This window comes from Blennius ocellaris (genome assembly GCF_963422515.1).
Source record: "Blennius ocellaris genome assembly, chromosome: 21".
Classification (NCBI taxonomy): Eukaryota; Metazoa; Chordata; class Actinopteri; order Blenniiformes; family Blenniidae; genus Blennius; species Blennius ocellaris.
Window position 1 is genome coordinate 11523707 of NC_137670.1, and position 19145 is coordinate 11542851.

Genomic DNA, 19145 nt, shown 5'->3' on the forward strand with positions numbered 1-19145 from the left:
GTGTGTTCACTGTCTGGGCTGCAGCCACAGGTCCTGGTTTCCTTATGCCTGCGAGTGCAGGGTCAGGGAATTTGATTGACTTATGCCTTGACTCAGTCTGGCTTCCAGGAAGTCACCACCATCAATACACATCATCATCATCACCAAGTGAGTGTGTGTGTGTGTGTGTGTGTGTGTGTGTGTGTGTGTGTGTGTGTGTGTGTGTGTGTGTGTGTGTGCACACGCTTTCTCTACCAGTGCAGCACAGTGTGTCTCTCTGTTAAATCACATGGTTCGGCTTTTCCCCCCGCGTGCCTGCTGCTTGGCCTATTTCCATGGTAACTAGCCGAAGATGCGGACACACAAACACAAACACACGCACGCACACACACACATACACACACTGTGTTGCGATTGCTTGTGCCAGAGCAATCTCAGTTGTATGTGGCTGTAGGGTGCAGTCAGAGAGGAGGATGTGTGATCACACACTTCTCACAGGCTCAGCGGGAGACGCGCGCACACACACACACACACACACACACACACACACACACACACACACACACACACACACACACACACACACACACACACACACACACACACACACACACACACACACACACACACACACACACACACACTGTATGCTGAGACAGAAGCTCAGGGTGCTGCACTGTAGAGGAAAAAAAAAAGTGGCACACATGGGCATGCCAGCCAAATCTCTTTATAAATCCTGTCATTTTGGATTTGCTTGTTAACAGATGAATGTATATTCAGAAGATAGATAGATAGATAGATAGATAGATAGATTGATAGATAGATAGATAGATAGACAGATCGATAGTGTTAAATTGCTGTGTGATAAATAAATGAACTGACATTGCAATGTTGTAGCCGAACAGTTTCCTAATGTTTCCTTTCACATTTGCTGTGATGTGTTTTGCCTGCTTCCTGACCACCCCCCCCCCCCCCTCCAACCGCCTCATTGCTCACCTTTGACCCCCTCACCTTCAACCATCCCATGTGGCGATCACCACAGGCCACACGGCTCACCTACACGCCGCAGCCTCCCCACGCCCTCTGGCCTTTGGCCAAAAGGGGCGCCGTGGCGATAATGCAGCCCGGCAATCAGGCGAGGGAGCTTTGCCAAAAGTGGGGAAGCTATAGGGGAAGGGAATGAAGGGAGAGATGTAGGGAGGGAGGGAGGGAGGGAGGGAGGGAGGTTGGATGGGGCACTGCGGATCTGTTAGCTACTGCCCCGTGGTGTTATGCAACTTCATGTACACACACATCCACTCACACATATTGTGGGGTGACAAACACACACCAACTGTCTTTTTTCATTATCGTCATCACACACACACACACACACACACACACACACACACACACACACACACACACACACACACACACACACACACACACACACACACACACACACACACAAACACACTCTTTTTCGGAGCTGCGCCTATAGTGAAGCTGGAGCCACCATAAGCTCCTCATAATGTCCCTAAGTGCTGATTATGAAATGACATAACAGATCTCTCCCAGCGGTTCCCGAGTCGTATCACTGGTGTAATGTTGTCCTGACAGACACCGTTGTGTGCATGTTATAATGTGCATGTTATAATGTGCATGAGTCATAGTGGCATAGCAACCACCAATGTGAAACATTTTGGGCTGCAGCAGTTCATTATGGGCCCAAAACGCTGGCAGCAAACAACAACGTTCGGATTGTTACGGTGTTTTTGTCCACCGAAACAAACTCCGTGTTCACTTTCCTTTTTGCTCAGTTTTTGGTCTCCCCCAACTCCCCAACTCCCCATTTTGTTAAGCTTTTAAATTAGTTTGAGTGTTCTGTTTTTAGGAAGAAAATAGGGAATCCAAATTCCTTAGTATTTCCTCTTCCCCTGCTGTCATTTGCCAATTTTTCTTGGACACACACACACGTGAGCAGAAATTGTATTAATGGATCGCTTGTGATCCCATTGTGAATTCGAAACAATTAGTTAGCAAGGCATGAAGCCATGAATTTGCCATGAGCATCCCTTTTCCCATTGCACATAATCATTATTTATCATTTCTGATATAGCGCTGGTGCGCATAAATTCTTGGCAAGCCAAAGAGTATTAAAGGAGCCATTAATTGTGTCCTTGTGTCACGCGAGAAATGAAAGTCAACCAACTCGTTTGGGATCTAAAACTCCATGACGAAATTCCTTCTATCTCTTTCCCGACAGAAACTATATCAAAGAGCAGAGGTGTCATCTGGAAAAGAGCTTTGGCCTTTACTATGTTAACCTCGACGGCACTTTGTCACCAGAACTCAGCCTCCTTTAAATGTTTGTGAGTTGAAGTGTGTTATCATGGAACCCTGTGCGATAAGCCTTGCTCTGCAGCAGTGCCTCTGACGGCTGGAAGTCACCGCATATATTCCGCTGTTCATGCTGTTGACGTCTCAAAAATACTCTTTGTGGGTTTTTGTGATATCGGGTTTTTTTTTTTTTTTTTGTGTACCGCTGTTGTCCTTCTCTGTGTAAACCTGCTAAAGGTTTTTTTTAATTTCTTGCAAGTTGTTTTCCGTGGCCTAACAGGTTGGTCTCTATGTCTTGCAGGCAAAGTGAGAGACGGGAGGAAAGCGTGGAAGGAGTCCCCACATGGGAGCAGCAACGGTGTCTAATCCACTTTTATCTGACAGAATCTGCCAAAGGACGCTTTGGAAACGCTCTTATGTCTTCAAACACAAACTGTTAAATCCGGGGAGCTAAAAACAGAAAAACAAAAAACAGCCAACCGCTGGCTCTCACAAGTGGACAGATTTAAGTCAAAACTGGAGAGGGGGAGGGGTTGTATGGGTGCCAAATCCCCTTCTAAGACACGCCGCATCTCCACAACCCGCAGCCGCCACCTCCTTCCTCTTCCTCCGCCCATCTCCTCCTCCACCTCCTCCTCCTCCTCCACGTTTCTCTCATTCTCCCTCGCTCTCTCTCATGGGAGTGACATAGAGGCCATCGCTTGGTCTGCCGCCCCGCCCCTGGAAACGGGGGCGTCCAGGTAGTGATGTCGTGGAAGAGGAACTACTTTGCGTCCGGCGGCGGAGCGGTAGGTGGGGCACAGGGGCTGGTGACCCCGAGAACCATGACCTCTATCGCCCCCAGCAAAGGCCTGAGCAACGAGCCGGGACAGAACAGCTGCTTCCTCAACAGTGCTCTGCAGGTCAGTTGGATAAACACACACTCACAGACGCAGGGCAATCACAAGGTATTAGCAGACGAGCGTGTTTTTCGTGGGGATTGTCGAGACCCATGTTGCGGTCTCAGCTGGTCAACTTTACCACCTGATTCCAATCTACGCATTTGGGTCAGTTCCTTAGAATTGAGCGTGTCCAAGCCAATTCAACCAAAAAAGGCTCAAAGGCTTTGTTGTAATAATGTGTAGTATTCAGAAACTTTTGAGGTTTACACTTTTGCTCAGCCTGGATCCTAAAGTGGCTTGATAGACCCCGAAAGGCCAGAGTGCAACGGAAAATTACCTTTATTTAATAAGTTAAGAGATCTCTTTTTTCTTGAACAGTACAGCAACAATAACAGCAACATTTGAAGACAAAAGGATCATATTGACAATCTGGACTCAGTCAGTGAGTTTAAATGTCTCAACATATGAATTCAGAATCCAGATACACCAATTAACTCCCACAGTCCAAAATGATGATGACTTTGTGTGTGTGTGTGTGTGTGTGTGTGTGTGTGTGTGTGTGTGTGTGTGTGTGTGTGTGTGTGTGTGTGTGTGTGTGTGTGTGTGTGTGTGTGTGTGTGTGTGTGTGTGTGTGTGTGTTTACCTTGTTATGTACTGGTGATCCGTTCAGTGTGTATCCTGCCTTTGCCCATGCTCAGTTGGGATCAGCTTCACTGCAACTCCATACTGGATAAAGTGGGATGGAAGATGGAGAGATAGATTCAGTAAAAATAATGAAGCAGAACATAGAGAGAAAGCCAGTTGTCCCGATCTCCGTCGGTCCAGGTGGAGTTTGAACACCTGAGCTTCCGTCTCCATTGGTGTGTGAATGTCTGAGTGAAAGAGTGAATATGACCAGCGGCATTATGGGACGGCGGAAGTGAGGACGGTGTAAATAAACTCAATTGAAGTGCAACAGAATTGGTTGAGATTACATTACAGTATTATCACAACTGCAGAGGCGGTGTCTTTGTTGTATGTTGCATCAATCCTAATGTACTTTTGTGTTAATTAGGTGTAAAACTTTGTTATAGCAACGTTTGTGCAGAAAACAGCTTCTACTTTAAAACACATACACCCACGATCCCTCCCCTCCTCCTCCTCCTCCTCCTCCTCCTCCTCCTCCTCACACACTGCAGTAAATTGCTATTAAAACGTGACAGGGAGGAGATTAGTGCCACATTAACGGGTGTTCGCATGTTGTCGGTGGGTTTTGGCAGCTCGTGGCCTCCGTGTGGACGGGACGTCCAGCCTGTGTCCAGAGGACATGGTCGCACTGCACTGCTGCTGCTACGTCTCCTATCACACACACACACACAAACAAACACACACACACACACACACACACACACACAAACACTCTCGTCCCTTTCTCCCAAGACTTCCAGCTGGCTCAAACATACCTACACAAACACACACATAACTGCCTCTTGACTGCTGGCGTGAATAAGAGAGAGAGAGAAAGAGAGAGAGGGAGAGAGAGCGAGAAAAGAAGTGAGTGAGGTTGGAGTAAGCCGGAGAGGGAGGGGATGCGATGGGGCAGAAGCTTAGGGAGAGTCGAAGAGAGCGGAGGAATAAATGTGAAGAGGAGAGAAGAAGAAAGAGGTGATGAGGAGTATACAGTATGAAAAAAACGAAGAGAAGACTGAAGGGGACACTGCAGGAAGAAAGGCGGGAGCTAAAGAGTCCAGCAAGGTAAGAGGAGAGAAAAAATAAACCCAACGTTTGAGAGGAGAGTGGGAGAGAGAGAGATGAAAGGATGGAGGGTGGCGCTGGTGTAAGGGACTGGGAGACGGATGAAAAGACAAATCGAAGGACAGAAAGTTTATTTGCGAAACGAAGAAATGGCCTCAACAAAGGGATGCAAAGCAGCGACAGTGGCCAGAGAAGTGGGCCACTTCAAGGACACACACACACACACACACACACACACACACACACACACACACACACACACACACACACACACACACACACACACACACACACACACACACACACACACACACAAAGAGTAGTAAGATGTTTTACAGGACAGACAAGTGAGGATGAACCGATAGAGCATTAAAGAACTGTGCAGTATGTCTCTCTCTCTGTCTCTCTCTCTCTCTCTCTCTCTCTCTCTCTCTCTCTCTCTCTCTCTCTCTCTCTCTCTCTCTCTCTCTCTCTCTCTCTCTCTCCCTCTCTCCCTCTCCCTGTACTGATTGTAGTAGGTCAAGCCATCAATATGGAGAACTTTCCTTCATAATTTGTCTTGATTATTTGATCTGAAAAATGCAAATAAAAACTGAAAGCGCCAATATCTCACAAATCCAAAATATAGAACAATTTCCATCACAATGCAGCAAAGCACCGCCGAACCAAAAAGCAGCGGACGCGTTCCCCTTTTATACATCACTTTTTAATCATCGTCCTCGCATAAATGTTGCTGTCTGTGGTCATCAGTTTGCCGTAACCAATTAGCGTAATGCTTCACGATGAGTGCATTGATAGTAAGTGAAACACTCCCGCTGCCCCTTGGGGCCCTCTGGGTAGGGAAGTTAACCCCGCGATGCTGCAGTGGAGCTGCTGTGTGGCATCAGCATCAGCAGCCTCGGCTGTTTGTTCTGTGCGAGTTTGTGTGGTTTAACGAGGGAGAAGGATCGAGCAGCTCTCCAGCGTGTCGACACAGGTGAAAACAGCCGAAGGAGGAGCAGAGTGCACTGGCTTTGATGAAGCTGGGACACATGGGTTCACTCATAAGGCAGTGCCGTGTGAGTGTGTGTGTCGGTGTGTGTGTGTCGGTGTGTTTGTGTGTGATGCAGCAGCAGCAGCACAGAGGCAGTGTCTCATCCCCTCATTCTGCAAATTTCACAACAATTTAACTTGATATTCATCCATGTTTTACCCTCGTGTTTTTTTTTGTTTTTGTTTTTTTTAACGTGTCATTTTGCTTAATTTGAAGGACGATAGAGAGAAACCAAAAGAATCTTTGCATTGGGTTTGACTGAGCAGAGGTTCGCAAGGCTGCTATTAAATCGTTGATACAAAGCTGCAGCCTCCTGCAGTGGGAGAAAAGCATTGGGACAACAGAAATGAGTTTGCATTATTGGAGAAAACAGAGCCGTTCAGTAGCATTTCTGGGAGTCTTGATTCGTCCCACGACTCTTTACAGCGCTTGGTTTCTGTAATTGTTGATGTTGGGTTCGGGAAATTGAACAGTAATAAGAAATGATTTTCATTGTAAAGACTGTTGTCAGCTATCTGATGGCACTGCAGTTAAATAAACATCCACTTTCTGGCTGAGCTCCCTATTTAATTACATCACTGATGGTCTGTATTCATGTGATAGTTAGAAACACTTACATAAGGCACTTGCTGTAGTTTTCTCATATCTTACAATATTTTATCTTCGCCACATAATCTAAGGATTACTCACTTTTGACTCTATTGAACTTGAAAACACAATATATTTTGGAATACTCCGCCTGGGAATAAGGTGAGATGGATGCAGGAAGGGAGCGACTGGAAGACAACGACAATATTGCGAAGAAAGTAATGCGTTTTTGTTTGTAACGCGCTGGTAAAGCTGCTGTCTCCCCATGGCGGCCGTTAACATTCAATAAACCTCGCAACTTCCCTTTACAACAGCTGTCTGCAGCAGTCTTCTTCATAGTAGTTGATCTCAGCTGTTTTTCTTGCTGCACCAGGTTCTGCGTCCTTCTTTTGGGAGCACATGCAGTAGAAGACGTGTGATTCCAATAGTGACTGGTTAATGCCAGTGGTGGCCGCGAAAGTCAGAAGTAACTTGTAAATCTATTCGAGTTCTATTGCTCCGGGTGGAAGTCTGCAGAATGAAACGGCTGTGGGGTCACGCACACAAGCTGAGAGGTTAATTGCGGAGGTCAGGTGGAGGTAGAATTAGAAATCCCTGCGTATTCACAATAATCGGCATTAACTCCATTGCGCTACATTTCTTTTGTTGTCTCTGTCATCTGCATGTCAAATTTCACACTTGAGGAGACCCACAGAATGATAATGTCTTTTGTTAAACCTCCAGCCGGGAGCTGTGAAAAAAAATAGCAGAAGTCAAAAGTGCATGAGAAATTAGCGAGCGGCTGTTGCAGTGACAGCGGTATCATGTGGTACACGAAAAAAAAAGCAGAGGAGGGGAGATGATGTTACCTCATGTGGTAATTGGAGAGGAGCCGGGGACGTGGAGGGCAGGAATCAGCCTCCACAGCCACAAACAGCAGAGCGGGGCAGGTGCTGCGGCGCTGATCAGATTAGAAAGACCTCCTCGTTGAATGCTGTCGTGGGTTTGTTTTAATGTGATTTATATTTGTACCGCTCCGCTGACCCAGAGGAAAATTCCTCTCCGTGACAGTGGGGATGTTTCTTATCATTAAAAACCACCTGCTGCCTTTTCTTAAAGCGTCTCATAATTACTGTCAATTTACATTATTTGCGTTCACGATTGTGCCTCCTCGTCTGTACTTGCGGCTCTGTCACATTTCACATGTGGCTCTTTAACTCCGAGACAGTTTATTCCTTTATTCGCTGGCGATTTTCTCCACCACACTGTCTCGTTTCATTTTGTGCTCGCCTGAGATGTCCACTATGGTGCTACTCTGAGTGGCTCACATGCATTGAAAGTGCAATCTATTAGCTTGAGCAGAAAATTTGAGCACACTTTATGCAGGATCTTTGTCAAGCGGAGACTTGCTGTAATATTCCCGCTGTTAAATATTTATTAACTGGGGATTGCACCGTTTTATTAACAATAAGTCACTGAGACTTCAGTCGGCGAGCGGTGTTAAACATTAAAGCCACGTCGGTGAGGTTAGCATTACCATCAAAGTTAGGCAGCGGGAGTGAATTTGTGAAAGCGTACATACTGAACGATGTTCCAGCAGATTTGTCTTTTTAAGCACAAATTAAGAGTCGTGTGTTTTTCTTGAAGGCATTGAAACCAAAAGATATGAAACGAAAACGAGTGAATAGCAATATACGGTATTTTGAAATGTAAATTTGATATTAGATTATTTTTCACTGAAAATGTCAACTTTTGCCGAAATTCTGGAGATGTAAATTCTTCCTTATCGTATTTGGATTTGACAGTGCGTATTAATGAACACATGAGTTTAGACAAGGTTGCAGTAAATAAGACGGATTTAGCTCAGGGCTAATTTCCATTGTCCAACGCAAGATCATAGAGTTGCAGACGTATAAGAACAATATACTAAAACAAAGACAATGATGATACATTAATTCTATTGTTGGATATTTGTAAAAAAAAATAAAAAAAAATAAATGATTTTACAGCTTTGGTAGTACAAGATATGTAAAATATGGGATTATTTTCTTTATCATTTGAGTTGCACCAAAATATACTGTATAATATTTGCATACAGTAGTGATACAGGGTTTATCACATACAAATCTGACAGTATTTGTGTCTAGCATGCAGTTGCAGGCAGTCGTGTTACAGTCTTTTCTGTAATCAGTGTAATCTGTTGCTTCCTGGCTTTAACCTTTGAGGCAGGGCCTCGTCTGGAAGCACTCTGGGAAAACCCTGCGTCTGAAGAAGTGCCGTATCACCTCCCAAAGCCCTTGTTTGTTTGTTTTTTTATTTCCACATGAAAGAACATCCCAAATTCAGTCAGTTACAGCCCTGCAACTTTAATAAATAAGTTTGTGGAAAAAAAACTACAAATCCATTTGTCCATTTGCTTGACGCAAAACGACTTGACATTTTCCGTCGCGACTAATCGAAACTACACATTTCTGAGTTTACTGCACTTTCAACAAGACAGACACACGGTTCGTCCATGTCTGCTCGTCCCGGTCGGAGCGCTGCAGGTCAAAGTCGTTTGGTCTCGTGAGACGTTTCCACACGTTTCTCACTGTGTTTGGATACAAAGCACAACTCTGATCTCCGTCGCGGAAACGGTTAAGCGCAAAGTCTTGGGACAAATATCCCCTTCTTTGTCGTTTCATTACCCATGACGTCACGACTCGCGCAAACATGACACATCGGCTCATAGTTGAAAGTCCTCCAAAGTGTCTGCCAACCCGAATCAGTCTTTTTGCATCAAGTGTGATCTGTTACTTATATAATGGCAGCGAGCGAAAACATGTGCAGATGAGCTCAGTTTATTTATTTATTTAAATTGTTGCTAGTTGTAGCGTAGTTTTCACCCGCATGCTCCTGCAGCCCGTCCATTGTTTTTTTTTTTGTGTGTGTTATTTTTTCTTCCCTCAAGCCTCCCCCCCCAAAAAAATCAAAATGATGGAAGGTACAAAGGGGTGAAGCAAATGATACAAATGATGGGGAGAGCAGGGAGAGACGGCAAGAATGAAAAGAGAGGATTGTGCAAAGGTGGCTTGCCGGGGGAAAAGGGGAGCTGGATGGATGGAGGCTGAGAGACGGGCATGGAGCGACTGTGCCCTCCTTGTGGCTGCTGCAGTGCTGTGCAGGGAGCCGATTCATCACGACCAAATAAAATACAGAGAGAGGAGGGGAAACAGAGGGGTGAGGGTAAGGGGGGGGGGGGGGGGGGTTGAAGTAGGGGGGGTAGATAGACCTTATACACTAGCGTCAGCATGCAGTCTGTCATCCACTGCCCCTTCTTTCCTCCACTTATCATTCTCTGCTTAACACACAGATACAGTACATACACTGTACAGACCTGTATAGGCTGCATACACACACACTGTATTGGACCTACAGTGCATACTGTAATTGTGTAGTGTGTGTGTGTGTGTGTGGTCCTGCAGATCTCAGTAAAAGCCTGAGGGACATTGCTGTGTCAATATTATCTTTCAGCATGTTGAATTAATGTACTAAGAGCCTTTTTCCTCTAATTATGCACGAGAGAGACGGAGAGAAGGACAAGAAAAGGTTTACCTCACTTATCTACCACTTTTTATGTGTTCTTTGTAGTTTCTTTGAGCTTTGTGCTGGTAATTTCCTGTCTGTCCCACAGTATCTCTGGCTCGGGAGTCTCTTTCATTGCTGAAAATATACAAAGTAGAAAGCGCGCTCAGTGGGAGCTGTTGGGGGAAACAATTAGCTGAAAATGGCTGAACGCCATACTGAGCGGTAGACTTGGGTGTTGATTCTCAGCAACCATTTTGCATTACAGGAAGTCATTTGATTCAGTTTTTTTTTTTGTTTTTTTTGTCTTAAGCGTCAGGAAACCTGATGGAGGACAATTTCTTTCCCCCAATTTATCGTTGCAGTGAGTCAGAACATCCAACCCAGCCATTAATTGCTCGAGTTTGCTGTGGTTCAGACACCAGGACTGCAGCTTTAGCTCTCGAATAGGGAAATTAAATCAATCAAGCCCAATCAGGAAAGAACCACACACCGTGGAGTGAACAGCGGAGTCCATCCCTGCCGCTGTAGCCATCAAGAGTCCTCACCAAAAATATTAGAGCAGCTTCGCCACTTTAAATTCAACACTGATACTTGGTTTTGGCTGGAAAACAAAACGGTCTGAGGTGATTCTCTCTTTGTGATCTCAGTGCCACGCTCCCTGGTGCCACATGGCATTTATACTTGGTTTTTTTTTTTAGTATTATGTAATTTTTGTCAAGTGTTAAACAAGAAAAAAAAAAAAACCAGCACATGGCCATGGCTTTCCTCTCAAATCTTGCCACCACTCTTGCCGTAAGCAGTTATTTCGGACTTGGGTGAAGCCTGTAAGGGGAACGTGCCAGAAGACACGCTGCGCTACAGTGGCAGCCGGTCTGAGCTGTTCACTGGAAGTTACTATTTCACAGCTTTTAGACGGTAAAACAATGTAAACTCCGAATCTGCCAATAATTTGCGAACAAGCCAATCAAAATCAAAAGCAAATTATATCTTTATTCAATAAATGTCACTTCTGGATAAGATCCGGGGCGTCATACATAAGGGGGTGTTTGTAAAACCATACATAGATGCTATAAGAGTTGTTTTTTTTTAACATTTCACTTTATTTTGCACCAGAAGGTTTTATTAAAATTGGCTTAATGTTGACATTGCTGTCATTTGCAGTAGTAATTCTGCTGCTTATTTTAAGCCTCTGATACTTTAGGGTCCGAACAGCCAGGTGCCCGATTACTAATGGCTTTCTAATAGTTCAATTGATTCGAAAAAATACAAAAAATTATATTTAAAAAAAATGTTACGGTTCATATTCTCTAAGACAGGCATGCTTTTCTTAACTTAAAGGTATACAGGAGGATTTTCCCGAATTTTAGGAAAGAACCGCCCTCTCCACCTTTTGAAAAAAATGCGCATGCGCAACGCTGTACCTGCTCCCGAGACGGAACGCCTACTAAAACGCGTGCGAGAGACATGCACGAGCCCAGTTCTCCTCGTGCACGCTCTGTTTACAGAGTCACAAGTCGGCATCGCTCACATAAGCTCACTTTACAAGAAGATTTGCACCAGAGGGGGTGAAACTGTGTAAAAATGTCAGAGAACAATGCGTCGGGTCGGCCACCAGCATGATGAGAACCGTGTAGAGTGAGCTGCGCGCAGGGACGAGCACGTACGATGGGCTTACGTCATATATCACCAGAATGATTGACAATTGGGAGGACCAGTTATTTTGATGATCCACCCGGAAGAAGAAAATCCTCTACTATACCTTTAAGTCATTTTTTCACATTAGCTTGCTACCAGTTAACAAATTGGAAAATGTATGTGGTTACGTTTCAGCATCCAGATGTGTTTTTCTCACAATCAAGGTGCTTTTGGTAAAACTTCAAGCACTAAATAACAAAAAAATAGAAATGAAAATGGATTTTTCCTTTGAAAATTTATCTTATACATTTTTTTAAAGTTATTAAGACAATACAAATCCATTTTTTACATTTTGGCATGCTCTTGAGATGTTTTTCTAAAGTCACGAGTCAGAAACACCACATTCATTTCGGGCCTCCAAAGTTGAGTAATTATTCTCCCTCTTAGTGCAGGTCAGAGTGAAAATACTTAGAGTTGCATTTAATACATTGACACCTCCAGGTGAATCAGTTTATTTGAGCAAAAAAACCAGCAGCGGCTCGTGTTGTAGGTTGTTTGGGGTGACCAGGCTGTTCAGATAAATCAAAACTTTAGGAACGGGGAAGAGACAGATACATCATTCCAGTGGCACGAGGGAATTAGAGGATGAACTTGCGCTTTATTTTGCAGGTTTTGTGGCACCTCGACATCTTCCGCAGAAGCTTCCGACAGCTGACCACTCACAAGTGCATGGAGGACTCGTGCGTCTTTTGCGCCTTGAAGGTAAGACTGCGATCATTTTGCTGATCATTTCGGTGCGTGGCACTGCTTTTCTTAAGTGTGTGTGTTTTTTTGGGGGGGGATCATTTCTACCATTTCTAATTGCGGACCACTACTCACCTCTGCCTCTTTTTTGTTTCTACTTTGTTATAAAATGGAAATATTAATCCACTACGAGGGATGTAAACAAAATGATAGGATGATAATTTAATATCGGGGGATGGAAATAAGGGGAAGATGTAAAGCTCTGCTCTAATAGTACACATCAAATCAAAGAAAAAATAGGCTTGGCTTCAAAGGGTTAAAGAACTTACTGATATAAGATGGCCTTTCTTATATACATTTGCTTTTTTCTTTGTTCTGTGTTATTAAAATTGTCATTCTGCATTAACTCAAAGCAAATGCATAAAGATTAGAATGTGCAAGAACACAACACAACATGACATCTTGCAGTAACTCGCTATAGAAACACGCAACAAGACAAACCTCAGGGCCATAAAATGCAAATGATAAGAAAAACTAAACATGGCATGTGGGGGGGGGGGGGGGGGGTTACAACAACACTACAAAATGGGCCAGTGCATTTTAAATTAAAAGTATAGGCAGTTTTGTGATTTACTGTTATTAATCTCAGGCATTTAACAAAACAAGCTTTTGTGTTTTGGTCTCTTGAATGCGTTCAAACAATCCTCTGAGCCAATACAAGTCCAAATTGGACAGACCTGCCTGCTAATAAACACAGCAGGGAAGCTTTTGCCGTTTGTGCTGATTACGCAACCCTCGACTACTTGGTTCAAAGAAAGGTGTTTCCATTTAAAATAACAGAAGCGGCTTTGTTTATATATGCTTCCACAAATCGAGGAGGCAGAGTGAGATATTTAAATGAAGGTAATTATTGTACATGCATTTTTCTCAGCACTTGGAAGAAGAGGTAGAAATTCTCTTTAAATTGCATTTCTAACAGTGATTAATATCTCCTGTGTTTCTGTTCCTGATAACTATACAAATGTATGTGAGGGCATTGATAGACATTATAGGTACTGATAACAATATATCAAAGGCTCGTTTCAAGACTGTGGAAGGAAGTTTCAAAGTCTTACAACATGAAACTTATAAGAATAACGTGTATATCCTGTAAAAATAGCATCTTCCTTTTCCATATGGGTTTGCATGAGACACTAAGCGCTGAGCTCGATATCCTGGAAGGCTTTTCCGTGTTTTTTTTCATCCTGACGTCCTAATGAAGCCTGAACTTTGCCGGCCGCTGATGCCGTTTCCCATCCCATGATGCATTGAGGCTCTCGTGCTGCTTGTGGAGACGTGCGGCAGACAGATGGTTTTTGTTTGTGTTATCAAAGTATTTAAGCTCTGACAGAAGGTGCTCATGGGAATTTTCCCAACTGAGAAGTTGTTTTTTTGTTTATTTTGTTGTTTTTTTTCCCCTTATGGTTTGGGTAGGCTTTGATACCTTGTGGTTTTCCACGCTCGAGTTGTGTGTTTGCCCAGCGACTGAACGCTAACTCACCACAGGGCCGGCTTGTGTACTGACGGGGGAGAAAGGTTCCCCAAATAGAGGAGGTTTGAGGAGGAAGTTAACCCCGAAGGGTACTTAGAACTGCGGAGAACTTTATTTTGCCCAAAACTGCTGCATGTCACAGTACTTCCTGTTGGTTCTTCTCCTGGACACGTCTCTACGCGTGAAACACAAAGGGATTGGAATACGCAGATGCAGAAATAATTCAACTATGAAATCCATCTTGATGTGCTCCTTCTGTCGTCAGTCTACGAGCCGTTGTTGTTAACTGTGTTAGAATAGAATCGACGACAACGGAACAGGAGTGCTTTAATAATCTCTTGGAAACGCTAAGGTGCAGCCCAGAATGCATGATGACATTTAGAATAACAGAAAGGAATACGATTACACACAGATAACTATAATAAATACAAATAGAAGTACATGGTAAAAAGTAGTTTTTACAGGAAAGATGGGAGTTGCCTCTCCAGAGGGACGGATGGATCCCACTTGACACCTCATCCTCCTCTGTGAGACCTCCTGCACAGAGTCCAGCTTAACCTCATTGACCTTTCCAATGAGAAGCCAAACGCTGCAGCATGCAAACAAACTCACCATGTGCCGTTCAAAGCTACTCATTGCCTCACTAAGCGGTCACCCACCATTAATCTCTATCGGCTGTCCGACACTTTGTACCCTTCTGTTATTCCTGTGTTACCCTAGTTTTTTTTTTTCTTCTTCTTCTCTTTAATTCTCATCTCCCTGTCTTTCTCCCTGGTGGGAAAAAAAGACTTCAATTAAATTGGAAACAAAAAAACGTCCATTTAACTGCTGTCATCACATAGCTACAGGTTGAATCACTGCTCTGTGTGTTTCTTTTTTTTTTTTTTTCTTGCCAGCTGCTGAACAGAAAGTAACCGAGTAAGATCTTTAACGTCAAGAAACCCTCATAATGAACGAGCCTCATGCAGCTCTGTTCCAACCAGTTGTTGCGTCGATGGTGACAAATATGTGTCTGAGCGAAGGGAAGTGTTGTGTGTAATGTGCTGTGGCGTCGTCGTATGTGTGTATGTGTGTGTGCGTGTGTGCGTGTGTGCGTGTGTGTGTGTGTGTGTGTAGCAGTGTCGATGTGTGGGTTCTACATGCTGCTCTGTCTCCAGCGCTTCTCTGTAATTAATTGGCTGACTGAAAGCGCTGAGGTAGCAGAGCCCACGCTGGGATGCTACACACACACACACACACACACACACACACACACACACACACACACACACACACACACACACACACACACACACACACACACACACACACACACACACACACACACACACACACACACACACACTTACTTGCATGCCGAACACGTCAGCCTGCTACACGCATGCACCTTAAGACGCTCGCAAATCCTTCTCGCCGTGCGGTGACAGTAGGTGTGCGGCGTGTCAGTCAGCTGTGGGCGTAGAAATCAAAGGTATTGTCACCGTGTTAAGTGTTCATATTTTCCTGTCACTTTTCATTATCCGTCCTGCCAGAGAACAGATGTGACGACGTTCTTACAGTTTGCTCGACGTCGTCCCCACAGCAACGCGGAGATAAAAGTCTCTGAATAACCGAGCGAGACACCCAAGCAAATGAACTTTAATGGCGTGTTCAATTTTCAGACATCCATTTTTAGGGGAACTGAGATAAATGACAATTGTGGATTCTTTTATTCTGGCCGGATTGTGTGCGATTTCGCCGGGTTTATCTGCAGCAGATAAAGACGCCTGCCGTTGTAGTAAACAGAAGTTCAGAGTCTGCCTGTGGCTATCCCTCTAGAAATCACTGCAACACTTTATCTCTCTCAACAGCAAAACACTGTGACACACACACACACACACACACACACACACACACACACACACACACACACACACTCACAGAGAGAGGCCACGATGAAGCGGAGAAGTGAGAAGGAAAAAGAGGAGAAAGTGGGAGAAAACGAAGCAAGAAAGATGAATGGTTGTGGGAGTTGGTGTCGATTGGCCCTGTCTTCAGACACACACATGTTCGCACGCGCAGACGCACGCGCACACACACACACACACACACACACACACACACACACACACACACACACACACACACACACACCTCTATTACTCTGCCTCATCTCTCCCTGTCCTCCTCCTCCATCTCTCTCTCTCTCTCTCTCTCTCTCTCTCTCTGTAGGGTATATTCCCCCTCCATTCTCCTTGGCGCATTGCTGCAGTCAGCACACACACACACACACACACACACACACACACACACACACACACACACACACACACACACACACACACACACACACACACACACACACACACACACACACACACAATTGCTCTTACTCTTCTGATTCTCTCACTTTCCCTTTTCCATCTCTCTCTCTCTCTCTTTCTCTCTCTCTCTCTCTCACTCACACACACACTCTAACACACTCCTGTCAGCACGACTGCATTACCTTTCCCATTGCCAGGCCTCGGCTCGCACACACACTCACACACCCGTCCTATTGTTTTATAACATGTTCTCTCCATAGGATCACAGCCATCTTGCTTCCACAGCGTCATAAATGGAACCTGAAGTTAAAAAGCCGAGCACACCAGACTTATTTAGATCAGATGCAGATTTGGACTTCCAACTCAGATATAATCTGCTTCTAAGTTTGAAGATCTTACATTCGTTTAAGCCTGATTTGGTTCCAGGTGAATTTATGCTGTCATCACACCTGAGGGGCAGTTTGTTGGTCCGAAGGAAGGAAGAAAAGGAAAAGAAACACACTTTTAGACAAAAAGCACTCAATAGAATCTTCATGTGACAAACACTAATCGGCCATAACATTATGACTACTGACACAGTGACAATCGAAGTGAATAACGCCGATCATCTCGATATCTATTAATGGGTGGGATGTGTTACTAAACAACTGAACATTTTGATGTGTTGAATGGAGGGAAATGGGAAACCGTAGAGACGAGCAGGTTTGACCACATCTGCATCTGCAGTTCTCAAGCGTCTCGTTCGTGTGTGACGCAGAAGCTGCAAGTTATTGAAATAAAGCGGCTCAAACAAGAGACTGTCGAGTGAAAAACAGCTCTCGATGAAAAACATGTTGCTGGACCTATACACTTGCCTGTTCAACATCCTTTATAAAAAATAAATAAATAAATAAATAAAAAAATGAATCAAGTTGGAGTCACTCTGATTACGATTCAGTTCGCAGGTTGAAAAGCCTTTGAGGTGCAAATACATGTCAGGAGTCACTGGTGTCAAGGGACGTTATGGGCCAGGTGTTAAATATTCTATATTCCTGACAGCAGTCATGTATATGTGTGGTGGCGTGACTTTAACACAAGACACTCCAGTGCTGAGCTCCACCTCCTCACATTGCGCATGCTAATAACTTTAGTGTCTTTTACGGTAGTTGTGATGCTCGAACGCATCAAACCAACTTGTTCATTTTTGTTTTTGACAGTTTTATCAGTGTTCAAAATTAGGTTTTGATGAGTTATTTTCTTGCCAAGTCAGATTTTATTTTATTTTTTTACAACAAACAACAATTAGAAAGCCATCTATGCTATTTCTGTAATTTCTGGACCATAAGTCGCTACTTTTTTCACACGCTTCGGACCCTGTGGCTTAAACAACGACGCGGATAAATTATGGAGGTTTCCAGGTTAACGACCTTCATTCTGATCCACGATTGATGCGTTCAGGTGCATCACGTAACTCCGACCTTTCTTTTTCATCTTTTTTTTCTTTTTAAATTTGGTGCAGCTTTTATTCAGGTGTGCTCAATGGCCCGGAAATGATGGCTTCTCTCTTCTTTTTGTGCCGCTCAGTCAACAGTCACTCTCTCTGCCTGTGCTTGAACTGAAATATGGCTTGGATGTGATTGTTTTGTGATTGTGATTTTCAAAACTGTGATTACTGCTGTTACTGCAAGTGTGTAGAAAAGAGTTTGATGCCAGCCTGTGAAGATATGAGATTTTCAATGGAAGCAGATACCTTTGTTTTGAGAGATGCCTTAGTCAGTGGCTCAGAATTGCAAATGTTGTCTGTATATATATATATATTTTTTTCTTTCTTTCTTTCTTTTATTTTGTTTTTTTGCAAGAATTTTGGGAGAAAATATGAGGATAAATACTGCAGGCTTTCCAGTGGAGTACAAATTGGTCATATTGCTTCTCTAATGCTGCTGTAGGCCAGTGAGATGCCTTTTACTGGCATTTTTTCCTTCATCATGATGATTTGAGGTTAGATTTATTATCATTCCTGTAAAATACACATTTCAAAAATGATTGTTTTAAGTGAAACAGCTAAATGAACACATTTAGCTTTAGTGCGGTTTTGACGGTTGCAGATTACATATGAAAACCCTTCATGTGAGTTGTTACAGGCTTGGTTTATGTTCTTCTCCTTGTGCCCCGGTGTTTTGAATCTCTGAAGTGTTAAATATAGTTAAAGAGTTGACCAGATTAGAAAAAGATGGACAGAGCAGAAAGATGAAAAAAAAAAAAAAGTCTATGTTTTAATATTGTGGCCCTGAAATTGTGGTCAAACCTGCATTTATGAATATAACTGAAGAGCGAAATGGACATGTCCGAGCAGGTTCATGATCTCGGGTTCACTGCAGAGTTAAAAGTCCATCCTGTCCTCTTCCGTCTCCGCATGCTGCCCTCGAAACACACTTTAGTGGCCTAACTCTCTCTCTCTCTCTCTCTCTCTCTCTCTCTCTCTCTCTCTCCCTCTCCGACCGCAGTGCAACAGTTTGATTTGGTTTCTATTTTACTGCTACAAATCTCTCTCAGACCTGTTTTTGTTGGAGAAAAGTGCACTACAAGTGGCATCCATTATTGATACGGCCTGATATTGAGGGCAGCCGCGCTGTGATCCTCAGCCACGGCGTTCCTTTCAGTCCAGCCGCAGGGTTTCGCCGCGCGGCACTTTTTGTTCCCAACACGTTGACAAACTGGCCTCACAAGCTGCATTTTGTGGGTCAGTTGACAGGAACACGGGGGCCACTTACAGGACAGCCATGTTTAGACGTCTCAGTTTCAGCCTGAGCGACGTGAAGACACAGATGCAGAAACACACTCTTGATAACGCCGCGGTCTTCCAGGGGGGA

At 44.0% G+C, this 19145-nt stretch overlaps 1 protein-coding gene across 1 annotated transcript in view; it reads left to right on the forward strand.

The window, feature by feature from the left end:
- The first annotated feature begins 2996 nt into the window (after positions 1-2996).
- Positions 2997-19145, forward strand: part of usp54b (ubiquitin specific peptidase 54b) — a 43671-nt gene continuing 27522 nt past the window's right edge. Inside the window, exons 1-2 of the mRNA XM_080517527.1 lie at positions 2997-3203; positions 12388-12480. Of these exons, the coding sequence (XP_080373653.1) occupies positions 3048-3203; positions 12388-12480 (249 nt within the window). The 5' untranslated portion in view covers positions 2997-3047. The remainder of the gene's footprint in view (positions 3204-12387; positions 12481-19145) is intronic.